Source organism: Bombus vancouverensis, chromosome 3, assembly GCF_051014615.1.
Source record: "Bombus vancouverensis nearcticus chromosome 3, iyBomVanc1_principal, whole genome shotgun sequence".
Taxonomy (NCBI): domain Eukaryota; kingdom Metazoa; phylum Arthropoda; class Insecta; order Hymenoptera; family Apidae; genus Bombus; species Bombus vancouverensis.
The window spans coordinates 17,198,333-17,216,118 of NC_134913.1; the positions used below are offsets into that span (position 1 = coordinate 17,198,333).

Below are 17,786 nucleotides of genomic sequence, written 5' to 3' on the forward strand. Positions count from 1 at the left end.
TAGTCGATTTAATTTATCCAGCCGTTTTTCTTTTTACTTTCCCCTAACCCTTTTAATTTACTTTTTTCTTTGTCGAAAACCGTTGAAATTGAAAAGCGTCATTCTTTATGGCGTTTTTATCAAAAGAGCTTTTAAATTATGACACAATCGCGTATGTTTAACTGATGTTATTCATATTTTTCAAACGTTGAAAAGAGTGGCAGAAACATATACAGGGTGGTTGGTAACTGGCGGTACAAGCGGAAAGGGGGTGATTCTACGTGAAAAAAGAAGTCGAAAATATAGAATAAAAATTTTTCGTTTGAGCCTTTGTTTTCGAGAAAATCGACTTTGAATTTTCGCTCGGTACGCGTGCGGTACATTATAACGGATCTCACTGTAGATCGTTGTCTCGATGAAAAATTTACAAAAAAAAAAAAGAATCACCCCCCTTCCGCTTGTACCGCCAGTTACCAACCACCCTGTATATTTAATCAAAATCAAATTTAGAGAATCGATGTTGATTGACAGCGTATTAAATTCTAAAATCTCTCTTCTATGAAACATCTAGACTGCCTGCATTCATTTTGCACGATTTCTATGACTAGAAACTTTGGCATACGATGTAGTCAGTTTAGCAACGATTGTGTGTAGTCTTGTGGCATCGTGCAAAATTCAAGTACGTATAGTGTGAGTTTAGTGTTCATTAGGTTTAACAGTCGGATGTTTTGGATTAATGCTTTCGCTGTGAGCGTTATAAGCAGCGTGGACGACGCGACGCGTAGTTTCTCAAGAAAATCGTGTCTTCGGTTTTGTCTTAGTCATACGATTTGCATGTAGGAACGTAACGAGATACATGAATCATACTCAAACGTTCTATTGTATTCGTTCTCTGATGTTTTTTATGACTTTGCTATATTTCTCTTATCTGTGCATCGTTGTACACGGCGTGCAGTACGCGGGAAGCTGAAGCTTCTAATTATGCGAAACTTCATTGCTTTCGTGACACGAATCATTATTCAAATCTTACAGGCAGATTTTTGCATGAAAGACCACGTATTATCAACGATATATTTCAATATTCTGAAATTCGCTCTTAACGAGCATGCTATTAATCTCTCGCTTAATAATTTTGAATTATTCAGGATACGACAGTGTATTATTAGCGGTGATTGTAATTACTTGGACAAAAAATAAAGAAAAAAAAAAAAGGAGAAAAAAAGAAGAGGTCTCGAAAAATCGAAGTAGTAAATAAAAGATCATAAGACGAAGGATTAAAGTTTGACGATGATAAAAAATTTATCAATAGTGGTGTGTTCACTCGTAAACGCGTCAGTACGAATCTATATTATACGAGATAGAGTTGACATAAATTAGAGACGTGTCTAAAAGCGTGTCTAAGCGTTCTCTGGATCGTAGCGATGCGAAATTCCGCGTGTCACCGGTGACAAAGTGGTATGTTCACCTTTTTTATCCAGCTTCCCCCTCGAGGAAGCATCCCGTCCCGGATGATCGACGCGACGCTGGTGTGCCGATGAAACCAGAAGTCCTTGATCCGTGGGCGATGCAAAACGATCGTCGCTATACCCGGAAGAAGGTGCGGTAGGTCAGCGTTCCGAAGTTGCCTGTGTCGGACCGATCGATACTCTCCGTGGTTTCATTACCGTTATTTGATAAAAAATTGTACAAGTTTCGGTATTTCAGTACCTGCAGTTACCTATAATCTTAAGAGATATCATTCAACGAAACGTTTCTCTGTTTCCGATTATTTGGAATATTTACTTTTCTTCCAACACAGTGATTTATGATAAATTAATCTACTGAGTGATTTAAAATTAAGCGATTAGCCTGTAGTTTCAGCGAATCGAAGCTAAAAAGTATTATAAATCATATAATATTTTTGGTATTCTAGCGTCTTCGATTCATTCGTATTCGATCGAGCGATTTTCTAGGACTGCGAGATAAGATGCGATCTAGAAATCTTACGAGGCAAATCTCGTTTCCTGTTGTTCTTTATCGCGGTACGTTCGTAGAAACGCATTTGGCGGGACAGATACAAGTGTTAAGAGAATGAGCCCAGGTCGTTATCTCGGTCGTAACTGTTGGAACGTCGGTGATTTTACTCATCGATGATCGAAATGAACAGAACGGGTTGAACCAGAAACAGCCTGGTTGGTGGGCGGTGTTAACGACCGGCTGTTCAAACCAGGAAGATGTGGTAGGTCAGGAATATGCGGGTCCCTCGATGCACGAAATTACGATGCACGCTCGAGAACAGACCTATTTCCTTACACAACGTCGACCGACTTTGATTACCAATCACCTTAACTACTTTTTTCTCTGCTTCTTTGCCACGCTATTCAGCGTTTACTAAATACACCCATTGTCTGTAAAATTAGAATTTTGATCATCTACGAAAACATCGTTGGTATCGAAAGTACCAATTCTTCGTCCTTAAATATTTAACGCAATCCATCCTACGCAGAATTTAACGAATAATTTAACCTGCACACAATCTACGTCACTATACACTCAAACGGTATAAACCATCAACCTAATCAATTTTAAGGTCAGACCCTACTTTATCTCTTTCTTTCTTCCTTCATCTAAAACAGTTTCTATTTAGAATATAACTACTACCATTATGCATTCAAAACAGTTCGAGCCATCGATCACACTGAATCAGTGTGAGCAACAGGAACACCAACCCCGATTTTAAAATTAACATTAGACCCTACTTCGCCATCCCCTTTCCTTTTTCATTCACGAAGCTTCCCCTATTGTCACGCACATGCATAGCCGCTTGGAAATTTAAAGCGCGTTAGAACTTGGAAAGAAACAACGACTTCCTCAAGCAAACGAATATTTTATTTCTAATGCCGCTATTAACACGATTTTGCTACGGCATTCCGACTGCGATGAATATTTTCAAGCGACGCTTGCAATCGCAATATGTTTGTCTATCAGAAGAACGTAGATAGACGCGTTGGAAACTTTCGAGCGAAAGTAACGTAAAAATATGATACTGTATAAAAATCTGCAGTCTAGCAGTCGTAAATCCAAAGCCGCGTTTGCAAACTGTTCCAAAGTATGGCACAGTAGCCGAGCGTGCGCCACTGGGAGAGGGATTTTGCGGATTTTCGCACGTTCCCCACGAGGTCTATTGAAGCGAGAAGCCACGGCGCGGAGAAGCGTTGCAGCTCGCTAGCTCGCGAGCGTTCCACGAGGAAGAGATTACGGGCTCGTTCCGTGCTTTCTCTCGCGCCGTCTCAATCCCGCGGCATTGTTCGTCCGCTTCTTCTTCCTCTTCCTTCACGAACAGATCTTCCCACGCACGTGCCGCGGCTCTCGCGTACGAGGCCCGCTGAATAATTACCAGATGAAGATACCGCCGCCTCGTGTAGGCTGAAATCTCGCCTCTCTCTCTTTTATTCCGTATCCCTCTTCTTATCCTTCTTCTTCTGTTCGTTCTCGGATGGAGGAGGATTTTGCAACGGTACCTAGGCTGCCTGTTTCGACGACAACGACGACGTCGCCGTCCCTTCGCGAATCATCAACCCACGAGAATCGACCCCTCGTGAACTGTAACCGTTTGCAGGGTGCCGGCGAAAACCAGTCACAGTTACGCGGTTAAGTTTCCACCGGATAGCTTCATTCTACGCGCCCACGCTTATCGCCTCGATATCGTTGAGATAGCGTGGTGGGACGCGAAGCCGCGGAAAATGTAGCCCTTAAGATGTAGGTTGTAGTGGCACTCGATAGCAAACTATGACCGGACGACGGCAGAGCAGTGGTTAGCGCCGTTGGTTGCGAACGTTCCAGACCAGGTTCAAATCCTGACACTCGTAGTCCGATTTTTTCTCCACGATTCCCAACTGAGAAGAAGGCAACCCGGATGAAGACAAAAATCATGTACCAGCAGCAGCACTGTCACTGACCCTACTATCCACCTCAAGGTGATCAGTGGGCGATCGCAGTGAACTGTTAACGCGATAATCGAAAGTGAAACTGAGCGTCGGTGGAGTGCGAAAATTTTCAAGCGTCTGGACGAAGTAGCCGGAGTTGTTGGATTTTTCTGGGTCTAATCTCGCTTTAGTTTTGACCAACGAAGGAGATTTCTCGATTACGATCCTTTCATATTTTCCTTCAATTTGAGAAACGTGGATTGACAGTGGCGCGAAGAACCTGGCAAGTTAACAAAATAGAGGGAAGCTCGCGACGAATGACGGGCTGACGCTGTACGGCTTCTTTTCTTGAGCTTCGTTCCTAATTAACGACCGCAGCGTGCTAATTGTCCAGCTGCCACGTCCAGAGACTTAGAGATTCCTGCATGTAAGTTGGACAAGTCCGACCTCGCTTTCAGCGGAATTCTTTTCACTTGATGCAATAAGCGTTTCCACGAAAACGACCGGGTGTCATCGAAAGTGAATTCTTCGCGTTCTTCGTCCCTTGTTCCGGACTAATCGTTCCTTTTAACACGTTTCCAAGTTTCTAAAACTACTCGCGTTGAAGATACACCGTGATATATAAAATAATCTGAAAAACGATCAATTTTGCCGAATTTTTTGTCATATGTTCTTGAAATAATCAAATTTCTGTCTTGTATTATTACATAGATGGTACGTAGTTCTGCAAAGTTATCAAAAGAATTATTAATTTTGCAGAACTCGTCGTAAATATTTTAAACAAACATCGCATTTTTGTTCGCGAAATATATCACTGATAAATCCTTTTTAATTTATTTTTCAGAGATGGCAGAGAAGATGGTTCGTTTTGTACGACGATGGAGAGCTGACGTACTCGGTGGACGAGCACGTGAGTATCGTTAAATTATCGTTTAACGCAAATTCTCGATTCGATACACTCGTTGCAAACGGCCAATCGATGCGTTGTCGAAATCCACTTTGCCACTGACAGATCCGTTTAGCGTCCCGATACGGTTTCATCCAGCGAAAATGATCGTTCCACTAACGAAACGTTCAGCGTACCACTCGAACGCGTTAACAACACGAAACACCGGTCTTTCTTTAACACTCGAACGGTCATAACCGGAATGAACGTTCTCTGCGTTCCTTTATCACGATCATAATGGCTCTTTGTGCTCGATATACGAAGGACGTTCAGATGCGTATCATTCAAAAAGGAAACTCATTGTGCAGCCATGTCGAGAGTGAAAGTCCATTGATTTAGACACTCTTTAAATATTCTCCCCGCTATTTAACTCTGTAATTCTTGCAAATTACTATGCGGTCGTCCTTCTGCAAGGATAATAGCCATACTTGGATTAAAGAGAAAAATTCTAATCCATTTTTTTCTAATCTTTTTCTCGTAACTAAACGAAGCTTCGATTCGAACGAATTATTCTTCCCCAAAATATTTCTATCTTTCGTTGTGACAATTTCTGCCGTCGAAATCGTTAATTAAATTCCCTCAAAATACTTCTTTTAGTTACTGAAAAAATTTCCAAAGCCTGATATACGAAGTGTATTAAATTACCAAACTTCCAAAATTTCCAAATATTTCGTTCGTTCGACCTAGCTAACTGAACGTAATCGAGTTATCAAAAAATGGGAAATGCAAGTCACGGCAATATTACTGCGAATTCTAACGCAAAGAGGCGATATTCCAGAGCGTACAAAGCGGCGCGGCGCGAATAGCTGACGGTTATCATCGTTGAGGAATCGTGAACTGTCAGGCTTGGAACATTATGGCAGGCAGTGAATCAAAAGCTGCCCCTTGAAGCGGCTCCCTCGGAGTCTAGGAGCAGCAGAGGTCGGAGTCAATTGTAGTTAGCGGCCAAGCACGGCCATCGTCAGCACCATCAATACCATCGACATCGTCTAGGCCGACGTGGACGCCGGAACAGACGCGAATCTCGCTGCTGGACTCTTCCTCTTTGACGTCGATGGCCGTGGTTACGTTGGAAACCGTCAGAATTGATTTAAACCCGGACTGATGGCTGAGTAAAGACCGTAAACCGTGTCTTCCGCGGTTTTCTTTAACGGTATGGACATTGTACTTTACCTGACAGATACGTCGGAAGTCTTTTTGCAAATTCTGGTTTCTGAATGGCTAAATTGTAAATTTAGACGTGTTCTTACGCGTTCACTGATCGAGACATATACGTCGATGAAAATTATGGAATTCCAGTATAACATAGCCGGAGATTTTTCTAATTATCGAATCTAATTTCATCGTCGATTAGAAATTATCAGATATTTTATCAAAGTTTTTCACCAGTCGATTCGAGCTGTTTTTTTAAAATTAATTGTTTCTTGCGAAACGCGTATCGATTTAAAAATTTCGCCACTTTGTAATTGTTGCTTTCAAAACAAAGTCGACTGACTGACCAAAAAAGGGAAAATAATAATATCAGCAGCTTTCTACCTGAACCAATCTTATCCCACCGTTCAAGGTCTCCGTCTCGATATTATTTTCCCATACAACGATTGCTGATCTCGATCTAAAAATAAAATTATCATCTCGTGGCGTATTATCGATCTCGACAAAGAGTCCTCGACGAACCGACGTTAAGTATCCTCAACAACATCGATCTTAAGGACTCGCGTTACCATATTATGCATTCGATAATGTATTGCCATACAGAGATTGTCACTTTCCTTTGGTCGAGGAGGATCGAACTTTTAACTGGATACCAAGGCGGTCCGTAGTTTATTATCGGCGCCACGACACGCGAAAACGAAATTAAAATAACGACGTTTGATGGGGGATGGCATTACGATACGGTGTTAAAGGATTCGCAATGGCCGATTTGCGCGCGCGCCCGACAACTTGGCCATCACCGAAGCCAGATTAATGGTTCGGTCGCGAGCCTTAAGAGGGCCATTCGTTTCGAGAATAATCTCGGTCGAAAAATGCGAAAAGATAATGCGCTACGTACGGCGAATGCGTGTCTCTCCCTTTCTCGCCCTGTTCTTCGTCGAGTCGTTCTGGGCGTCCTTGAGATGGAATGTGAAATTGGGCTAACAGGTCGGAATCATCCAGACGTTGCTGGCGCTTCGTACATTGTTGCCAACAACCTTTCGCCCGTTTTATTTATAATTTATTTACAAAAATTCTAATTATCTTGCTTTGTTAAACTTCTTCCGATCAAATTTCTCTCCGAGTAGATAAAAAAATGTATTCGAACTAAGTAGACGATTTAGTGGACGGCGGACTTTGTGTGTATAGAACATGCGAAAATATACGTATAAGATGTTCAAAGTACGGCGCTCTTTATAGCGTTTCACAGGTAAAACAATTTTCTATTCAGGTTCCATTTCTTTTTATCCACGAAAACGTTAATTTCCATAAACGTCCACGGTCGAACGACAACGAGATTGTAAATATAGAAACTTAACGAAACTTCAGAAACAGGAATATCCAAATCCTCCTTCGTCAAACAAACGTACACAGAGTCAAGCATACTCGATCACTTGCATCTTGCTCGACCACGTAAATACGAAAACTCTTCTCGCTAAGCCCAGCATCTTCGAAATGCTCTCTCCTCTGTTCCACGCGAAGTCGCAACCAGCGAATCACCGATCGAAAAAGGTAGACGAGGAATGGTAGCGTCCCGTCGCGAGCATTTATCAAGGTTCTCTGAACGGGACAGGCGTAATCCGTTCGATAGGGCTGGCGCGGGCCTAATAATCGATAGTTAATTGGAATTGGCATTTCTCAAGGGAACTCCTCTCGCTACCTGTTCGTTCGTCGAATGGCTGGCGCGTATCTACGCGAAATGGCCACCGGTGGCCAATTATGCAAATCCTCTTACGGGAAAAGGACGAACCGAAGCGCGGGGGATTAGTCGTTTGAATTGGAAACGATTAACCGCGTTACGCGAGCGATCGATGCGGTTCTCGCAATTATCGCCAGAGCGATTTTTCTGCTCGAAGATCGAAGAAAGAAATTGGATCGGCCGATCCGCCATTAATTACCACGAGTACTTACTTACTCGCGATAAAGCCGCGAGAGCGCGAACGATTCGTTTTCTTCGTCGTCGTCGTTGTTGCGTCTTTTCTTCCTTTTCTCGATCCGTTCGCTTTCTTTCGTCATGGCTGAGGATGGCCTCTCGAGGCGAGCTGATCACTCGCCCCGATTACCAGCTTCTACGCTCCGCTTGATTTACGCGCGCCTAATTAAATGAATTAGCCACTTGACACCGGCGTAAATTACGAGTCGATCGTAGCCTCTTTATAATATATTTCGATGGTTCCCGGGATGATGTTACAGAGCGGGACGTTGAAACTCGAAAGTACCACACTCGACGAACACTCCGGCTTGGCTAATGTTTCTTTAGTAGCATTAGCAGAATTTGTAGATCGTAAAGTGTCAATGAATATTCGTAATCGTGATTCGTATTTTGCAAGTGAAACGCGAATAACATCTTAATACAGAATCGCGAACGCGCAGTCCTCTCGTAAATAACAATTTCTGCAAAACCATCACCTCCATCTAACGTCATCTTGCGAACAACTTGGTCAGCAGGGTTTACGGTTACTCGCAATTAAACTGTACTGTAATTGGCGCTGGAGCACCGTTACGATATTAACGCGACCGGTAGGATAATCGGTAGAATCGTAGGTGGAACAAAGGCGTCGTTAATGGCCGCGTTTTCCCCCGGTTATTATTCTCCACGCTATTACGTGCACGGTTCATTAACATTTATCGACGACGCAACCGTTGCGTCTCGCCTGGTCTGGCCGATGGCTATCGTTTAATTGGGGTCAGCTGATTAACTTGGCGTTTAGGCGAGCGAGTAGTTACGTATACAGAGCCTTACGAGGGGGAAGAATAAAAAGAGAGAAGACGATGGCTGGTTCGCATTGTTTGTTCGATGTCGTTATCGGCCTCGTCATCTCGACGTCGTTCTGGCGTTCTGCAACGTTACCTCATCGACGACACGTTTCCTATTAGTCTCGCGGCCTCAGACGGCTCGATCACGTTAACGACAGCGTGAAAACGATCCATTCGATGGGACTTTTGTTCGACGATTTGCGCCATTAAGCGTTGCCTGGCTGCACCCTTCGTATGGGATGCGCCGCGATCTTGCGCCTCTTCAACCAAGAGGGGCGTTGCTTTGTGTTATGACATCGTGATAAAAAATGGTTTTGGAATTTAAGAGGCTTTGCGGTGTCGGCAGAACAAGCGCTTGCGTTCAGACGTCATTGTGTCGAGTCTCTTCGCTTTCTATAGGGAAAATAATCAGCGTGTCTGTGATTTGAATTTTTTGACATTTTTTCTTGTATCTAGTTATATGCATATATAACGGTGCATCGATACGTTGATCTTGTGCTTTCGAGATAATTGCTCAGGGAAACGCTTCGATCCTGTTGATGTTATCTTATTAGATAAGGAGGAACGCGTGGATGAATCTGTAATAGAAATATACAGGGTGGTTGATAACTGGTGGTACAAGCGGAAAGCGGGTGATTCTACGCGAAAAAAGAAGTCGAAAATATAGAATAAAAATTTTTCATTTGAGGCTTTGCTTTCGAGAAAATCGACTTTGAATTTTCGCTCGGGACGCGTGCGGTACGTTATAACGGATCTCACAATAGATAGTTGTCTCAATGGAAAAATTAAAAAAAAAAAAGGATCACCCCCTTTCCGCTTGTACCACCAGTTACCAACCACTCTGTATATAGAAGTAAGTGTAAGTATAGTGTATGTTGATGCAGATCTTCACTTTAACAGTGTTACATTACCATGGAATGTGATAGGAAGCATGTTGATACATTTACAGCACCTTTGCTTTGCTAATGTCCTTACATTACCAAAAAAATTAACCTTGGTGTGTAACTCTAGCTGAAAGTTACAAGACACAGCGATAAAAAGCTACTTATAGCTCTTTGTTTCTAGACCTTGTAACCCAAAACAACATTCATATTCAAGGGCACAATAATATGGACCTCTCCATTTTTTCAGTTCTATTTACTTCAACAAATTCTATTTTCTTAACGTAACGGCGGTATCGGGTAACAGGTATACAATAGAAAAATGTAGAGTTTTTCTAGAAGTAATTACTTCAACAGATCCAACATGGAGTATTTATTATATGTATAATTAGAGGAAGAATACGATCAACGAGACAGCACGAGTTCGACGAATCTGTCTTTCAAATCATAGAAAGCCAGATGTTTTACGTCGATAGGAGAATCACGTACGAACCGTACTCACCAGGTGTAAACATCGTAGTATCGTTAATTTCTCGATGCTGTCGACTGTCTACGTCCTTTTCGAAGCGGATAAAGCGAAGCCGCGACGATCGTATTTCGTACGCGTTTTATCGCGCTGAAACGCAGCCATAACGTTAGATTTTTGGGAAAACGGTACCGTTATCATCTCAACGCTGCCGCCGCCGCCGCCGCCGCGTTGGTCTTAGGTCAAGCGAAACCGGAAAAGGTGAACGAGCAGGTGCAAACGCAGCTTGAATTGCATCGTTAATTTTTTACGTCTTGGAAATGATTGGATAGTTTATGTACGCCGGAGTTTCATACTTCTCAAATTCTAACCAACGTATTCGCGGTAAATCTGCTAGCAAATCCATTCGAACGAAAACTTTCGTAAGAAAGCCATACTTTACAATAGAAAATATCGGGAACTTCATGCTCCGCGATAGAAATCTTTAAACTTCGATCCTACGATTATCCAACATCCTCGGAATATTCCCCATTCTCCGATGTACAAAAATACGTTTCCAATGCGAAGCAACGTATTGCCCTATACTCGGATCAATGGCCCATTGCCGATAACGCGCCGAGTATCTACCGGTTTAATACCCCATTCCGGTGCTCTGGTACAGCCCCTGATCCTCCCTTATTCCACGAAGCCCGTTATCGTCCAGCGGAAACTGTCGGCTCGAAGCTGATTCGAAGCGGCGAAGATAACAGAAGCTGGTACCGCTAACGTAGAGACGTGGGCGCGTCCATTACCCAACTCTTCAACCTGTTCGAACCGCAATCAGGCTCACGCGAGACTCGACGTCCGACGATGGCTTGAAACTAGACCGAACCAGCGACGGGAGACTGTAGCTTAACGGGCTGTAGCAACGTTTACTCCCCTCTGTTGTCGGTCTTTGTTGGTCCCTTTAACTCCACGTCTTCCTCCGTTTCTCTTTCGTGTTCGTCCTTCTAGACGCGCTATGCACGGCCCTCATGGTGAACAGTTAGCCGGAACACGGAAGCTGGCTTTTACGGTTCAATGGAATGCGATCGGAGACCATCGGATCGATTCTGTCGATTCGACGAAATATTCGGCTTGCAGAAGATACTTGTAATGATAGTCGGAAATACGTTGATGTATTAAGTTGGTCGAAAAGTTTCTTTCGTTTCATAAGGTGATAATGGATGAACAACAATTTCTGTTTTATATTGTCTTATTGAATTAGGTGTGACCCGGTTCGTTCTATTTCTATTATTAGGTTCGTGCATAATTTAATAATCTGATGTAAAATGAAAGACACTGTGCGTCTATTATTTCCTTATAAAACGAAAGAAACTTGTCGGACAACCTAATATTTGGCGTTTAACGGTGTTTCTTTCTAAAGCGAGCATCTCGCGATTCTTTGATTCGTTGGGTTTTAATTGGAGATAGGCAATTGTTAGGCTAATTTTGGTTAGTCTACAAGATGTTTGATCGTTGGGAAGATGTGTCGTTTATGTTGTATACATTTTGAAGTAGTTAGATTCGTTGAATGTTAATTTGTAAAATTGTTATTTGATAGATCGGAAAGTTTAAGACGCTTAGAATCACTGTTTGCGTGTTTAAACTAACGATTTTAGTTACATAATCTGGCATTAACGTAAGAGAAATTGGAAAACTCGACTGCCTTTCTCCTTTAATTCTAATTTGTACGGTAGTAGCGTGGCTGATCGAATTTCCACGGCGAACGAGATTTCTAGAGAAGGTTGCAGGATTTTCACGAAGGGAGAAAAGCTTATTGGCGCAGGTATCGAGAGTGGAAGGCGGACCGGACGAAAGCTGTGGCCACGTAGCGGGGCTGAAACTCATTTCAAAAATTCCTGAGGGAGAAGTATGTAATTATCTGGGAATAATGGACACCCTAGGCGGCCCGGGTATCTTTGGTCCAACCGACTAAACCCATCCGAGGCGCCAGCGGATTTATTGTCCACGTTGACGGCACAGCGACGTATAAATTACAATTTCTTTTTATCCGTATGGTCCTCCGGGCTTGTCGCTGGTCCTAATTCGAATTCTTTCCTCTTTTCAATTTTTTGTGCCACGCTAATCTTGCAAGCACCACTTATCGTTGTTCTCGAAGCTTGAAAACCAATCTGTAACATCCAAGGAAATTGTATTTAGCCGTCTACCATTTCCAAACTCTATAAAACTCGGGTCTTGTCATTTTCTTTCCACCATCTTTCGTTTTCCTGCATTTAATTTAAGATATTTAGTTATTACTTTAGAAGAATTTCAAATATTTCGACGCATCTTGTAAAATGAAAAAAGAAACGATAGACGACGTGGTAAAAAGTTTTATGGAGATCCGGAAATTTATGGTATGCGACGCGACAGTCGTCGAACTTCGACTGTGAAACAAAAAATGCAAAGAAATCGACGACAAATCCAATTTGTGGAAATCCTCGCGATAAATCTTACCTCTCGAACACCGCGTTCTTTTTTCTCAGAAATCACAAACACTTGGAAAGAATCTGTAGGAGAAAGGATCCAAGGAAGAAAGATTCAGAAGGCAGCTGGATCTTTTATCGGTCGTAGTTCTCTTTCTCGAAACGGCCTTTGTCAAATTTTCTGTAGACCCGACCGGTCAGAAGACTGGTCGACCTCTGGTCTTGGCTTTTTCTTCTTCCTTTTCCCGCAGACATCCTGTTGTCGTATTGCTCCCGTCCATTTGTGGCTCGATCCGACGTGGACGAGGCAAGAAACACACCGCGACCGTGGATAAGGGGATCCTCGGGTGGGACAAGGTGTCAGCTAACCGCAATTATCAGTAATGATAGCCTCGTGAGGGACCGTTCTAGCGGCGACAGTTATTCGCCGCCATATTGATGACCGGTCGCGCATGAACGAATGTACGTGACCCCACGGGATCATTGAATCATACCAGGATCGCCAGTTTTCCGTTACCTCTCCTCGAACGCACAATCACGCAGACACAGCAGATTCAGTTTCCCTGTGCTTGCTGCACCCAGCAAATGGAAAGGAGGTAAGGGTCTTTTTCGAAGTCGTCGCTAAGTCGATGGATGGTTGTCGTCTTCGATTCAAAAATATCGAAAAAATTCTCAAAGACTCGAAGATCCGAGGATTAACAAATTCGAAGCATCGATAGTTTGATGGTCGAGAAGAGTTCAAAAATTCAAAGATCCAGGTTTTAAGGACTCGAACATCGAAGAGTTCGATGACTCGCAGGTTTAGAGGTTTAGAAAGTGAAAAATTCGACCATCGTTTCCATCTCCGTACGTCCAATCTGCCAAAATCTCAATCCCTTGTGCTACCTTCTGAAAAATTCCAATCTCCTCGCCATCCTATACGTGTAGCGTCTGCTCACGATCCCGTAGCTCTTCTCCGCGAGAGCACGGTCGCGATTATTCTCGCGGTCGTTGGCAGCGGTCGAGGCAGAGAGCAGCTCGCTCGCCAGCCGGCCGCGAGCATCGATGATAATAATTATCGTGTTACGATGGATGACTTTCTCATTCGTCTGCTGGCCGGAGCGTCCGCTTGCACTCTTGGTTGGCTGTCTCGATCGCCCCGCGTGTGTGCACAGAGGAGATATCGGATCGTTTGTCTCGAACTGTCTGCCGCTTCCGTCACTGGGTCTCGCGAGCATGCGCGCGCGTGTACGCTCGGATCAGCGTGCACAGCCACGTATACGTCGTTACTCGAGCGGATTCCTATCAGTGACATGCAAATCGATCTCCCGGCTCGACCTTTGCTACGAAACAGACGTATCTCTGGTAGGCGGTGGTGTATCTACCAGCCACGGCGTACATATTTACGTGGAGCTATCGTTGACTTCGATCTATACCCTTCGGTGGAACGTTCTTCCACCCTTCGAAGCCACGTTTCGCCCGCCACAGCCTTCTTCTAGCTTCTCCTTCGCTTCTCTGTTTCTTTGGCCGTGCTTCGCTGTGCTTTTGTTTTGTCTTGCATGCTTTCGGAGAGCTCCGCTGGTTTCAGGGGTTTCTTTGGTATAGCGGCGATGGAACGTTAAAAGTTTATGCAGATTTTTAAGGCTCTGCGGTTCTGCGTTGAGAGAGTGGATTTCAGGTTTGACACGAAGAACGTACGCTTTTGTGCTACAGACGAATTTAGTAGAAATACCGGTTAGAAGCTTGCAACCGCTACGTATTTCGTCAGGCTTAAAATTCCGAAGAAAACGTTGATTTACAATTCGATCTCTTCGTAACGCTTCTCAACGAAGAGCCTATCGAAGAAAATCGCTAATTGCTAATTTCACTGCATATGGCGATTGAGGGGACAGGATCGCGGTATCCTGTTTGATGTAAACGAAAAGAGTTCGAAAGTCATAAGCAAAAGTTCGAGAACCAGAAACTCGTTGTAATTGTTAACCCCAACGATCATGTCACGAAAATAACACGTCTCCATCCGACGTTTCTCTAAAAATTCCTTACACCGAAATTGTTAGAATCAAAGAAGCGAAGAACCCCGAAGCGAATTCCCTCGAGCGAATCCTTTCTTCTCTTTATTTCATTGAGGAAACGAAATCGGGGGTTCACGAATCGTCGGTTTTGTACCGGTGAAAGAGGACTGTTCACTAGGACAATGAGAGGTTGCTTCTTTCTACGTTGGTTCATCTTCCTTTTGAAAACTGGCCTTCAGCCACTCCAGGGCTTTATTTGCCTGGTGGCCCTGCTCTTTTCTCTCTTTCCTCCCCCTCCTGTCCCTCTTCTCCTTCTTCTTCCTCGTCTTCTCTGGTCCAGATGCTGCACGAAATCAGTGAAGTGTTCTTACCGGTGAGAGCTGGCCCCACTGTGGCGCCCAAACGAGTTTTAAATTGCATCGGCCAGGCATTTGAATGCGAAAACACGCGAGGATGCAAAACGGCCCGTCTAAACGCACCTGATTGTCCAGTTCCTCGCTCTAAGTTCTTCACCTCCTCCTTTTCTTACCCTCGAGGCTCCTTTTAGTCGGTCGTATCGCGACTTTCGACCTGAACCACGCTTTGACGACGTTGCTTAATGTTTGCGACCTGGTAACAGGTTCTTGATTAGGATAGAAGTCTCGCGGTATAATCACTGATCGTGTAGGTTTCAATGTGGCGTATGCGAAGTCTCAGTTAATGGAGGCTTGGGGCAGTAGATTGTTTCTGTCCTGAGATTCGTAGAATTTTACGTACGTTTGGGTCTTAGCATCTTAAACTTAATTAATTCGGTATATTAAAACTTCCAAACGATATCTGAAACTTTCAGAAAATTATGACGTGGCTCGTTGGACTTTCCGATGCGTTGTTACGATTGCGAATCACTCGTTTGTTTTCATTATTAAAATTAATTTCCTCGGAATTACAACGCAACCTATGTATCAGTATGACGAAATGTAATTTCAACATTTCATATATTTTATTTTATTATCATTTTATATATTTCTACATACTATGCATATACATTCTGCGCTTCACCTTTATTATATTAATTTCATATTATTATTGCGCGTACGTAGGCGATCTCTATGATATCAGTCTCGAATTAACCACACATTTTTGCAACACATCTAACCAACGGAAGGTTGATACAACGTAATCGTCGAAGTAATTACAATTTTTGTATCAATACTGTAAATCTATCTACTTTACGTCGTTAACTAAAATCATTTTATTTCAATTGATCTAGCGTGTTTGTCGCGAATCTTTCGAAATCGCACACACGCACACACATATATATATGTACGTATATATTGGCCGAAGGCGATGCAGAACTCGTAAAAAATTGGTCAATGAGGACCATCGTGCGTGGAAGCAGTTCGGCTTTACGCAACGTCGTCGTAACTCAGATTAAGCCGACACGCGCTGCGCCCAACCACCTGTCGCATAATTTCCGATCGAAGTGCGCGTTCCTCTGGATCTACGGGGGCCTCGATCGTTTGCCTCTCGACCGGTGAAAATTCGCGGAATCGGTTGATTTACAACGAGCGAAACTACGCCAGGAGCGGCGACGAATTACGAGTCGGGACGGCGGCCGTTCAAAACAGTTGTAGATCTCCGCCATGATAAATTCCGCGTGACGCTTTTATCCCTTTCTCTCTTTGCTTTTTCGATAGTTTGTCGTGGCCTCGTAGTCCTTGAACGTGGAGTTGTTCTTGTTGGGTTTGGTAACTCGCGTTGGATTGGGTGGAGTTTAACGTTGCTACTTCGGATTTGATTTCTTATTTACGCGGTGTAAATTTAATTTTTCTAGGTTTTTCATTGCTCGTAGCACGAGACTATGCGAGATCTACAAGACTACTATGTCGCAGAATCGAGCGTTAATCCTAGGATTATGCGGCTTAAGATTCTTGGCTTAAGATGTTAGCAGTGTCGGAGTTTATGATTCGAATTCCTTCACACCTACTTTATATCTTTTCAAACATTCCAATTCACTTTCATTACAATGATATCTTACGTTACGAGAGGAAAGAAGAGGGAAAAAGGTATATATACAAAGGTATAACTTAGGATCGTTTGTAGTACATACGTAAAATCCTTATGTCTTCTATCGAGAGACACTGCGAGTCACTCGTTCAGTAAACGAACCCAAGTAACCTGTTACCTGTGTTTCAGAGTTCCGCTTCTCTTTCGTTGGTTTCGGTGTTGGAAATTGCGAGCATTAAATAATACATACAATTTACTCAAAATGCCATATTCGATATATTTTGGTATATTTCTATATGGGTACAGCTGAAAGCCATCTCGAGATTCAACGACGTACGCAAGCGTTTGCGATACACGTTTCGATTTTGGTTTTGGGGTGTACATATATTTTGCGTATTTAACGGGTAGGTAATGACTTCGATCCATAGTCCTTAGTCACAGCATGATTCAATAAGTCGACCAAGCTTTATCTTCCTTTTTGTAAAAATAATACACACTGATCGACTTGCTTTCAATGGTATCTCTACTCCGTGGTTTATCATATCGGCTGAATTTTCTGAACCACGTTTCAGAGAGAAGCAAATAACCAATGTTAAATCATTGGACAAGTTGGACCTGTCATTTTCTAAGAAATATGTTCAGCCTTTAAGGCGTATGACAACCTGCAGCATAGTTACCAGTAAAAATAATCGAGCCCAATATACATTTCGAAATGTTGGCTCGTTTCATTCCGACGTTTCGTGTATCGTTCGAACGAATGATTCGGCCAATCGGATCGGCCACGCCACGAAAAAATTCAATTTACCAGCTGTCCAGATTGACGAGGATGAGCCGTGTGTTTCGTGCGAATTCTGTACTCCGGGCCGGACCTCCAGATCATCCTAGATAAAAGAGGAGCTCTCTGCTTGGTATAATTTCAGGCTGGGGTCCGCGTTGCGTGAAACGCGCACGTCTTCGAGACCTTCTTGATGTTCCTCGTACACGTCAGATACGCCCAGCACGAAGAATGGCTTCGGTGAGTCGAAGAGGACCGCCTCGGTCAGAGTCCTCTTTGATTCTATCTGGTCGGGTTTTTTGACGAAAGCGATCCTTTCAGTCCTACACGTTGATCCACCTGTAGGTACGTTCGCTTATGTGCACTGTTTAAGGAGTGATCGATGGCCCACCGAGGTTAGAGCAGAGTATTACGTGGATCGGTGAGGCATTTGCAAGATACGTTGAATGAATTTGACGCTAT

At 43.4% G+C, this 17,786-nt stretch overlaps 1 protein-coding gene across 4 annotated transcripts in view; it reads left to right on the top strand.

The window, feature by feature from the left end:
• The window catches only part of osp (myosin phosphatase Rho interacting protein outspread), a 213,106-nt gene that overhangs the window by 116,573 nt on the left and 78,747 nt on the right, over nt 1-17,786 (top strand). For all 4 annotated transcript variants that reach the window (XM_033328207.2, XM_076628023.1, XM_076628025.1 and 1 more), the window contains exon 3: nt 4,729-4,794. In XM_033328207.2, coding sequence (XP_033184098.1) covers nt 4,729-4,794 — 66 coding nt within the window. The remainder of the gene's footprint in view (nt 1-4,728; nt 4,795-17,786) is intronic.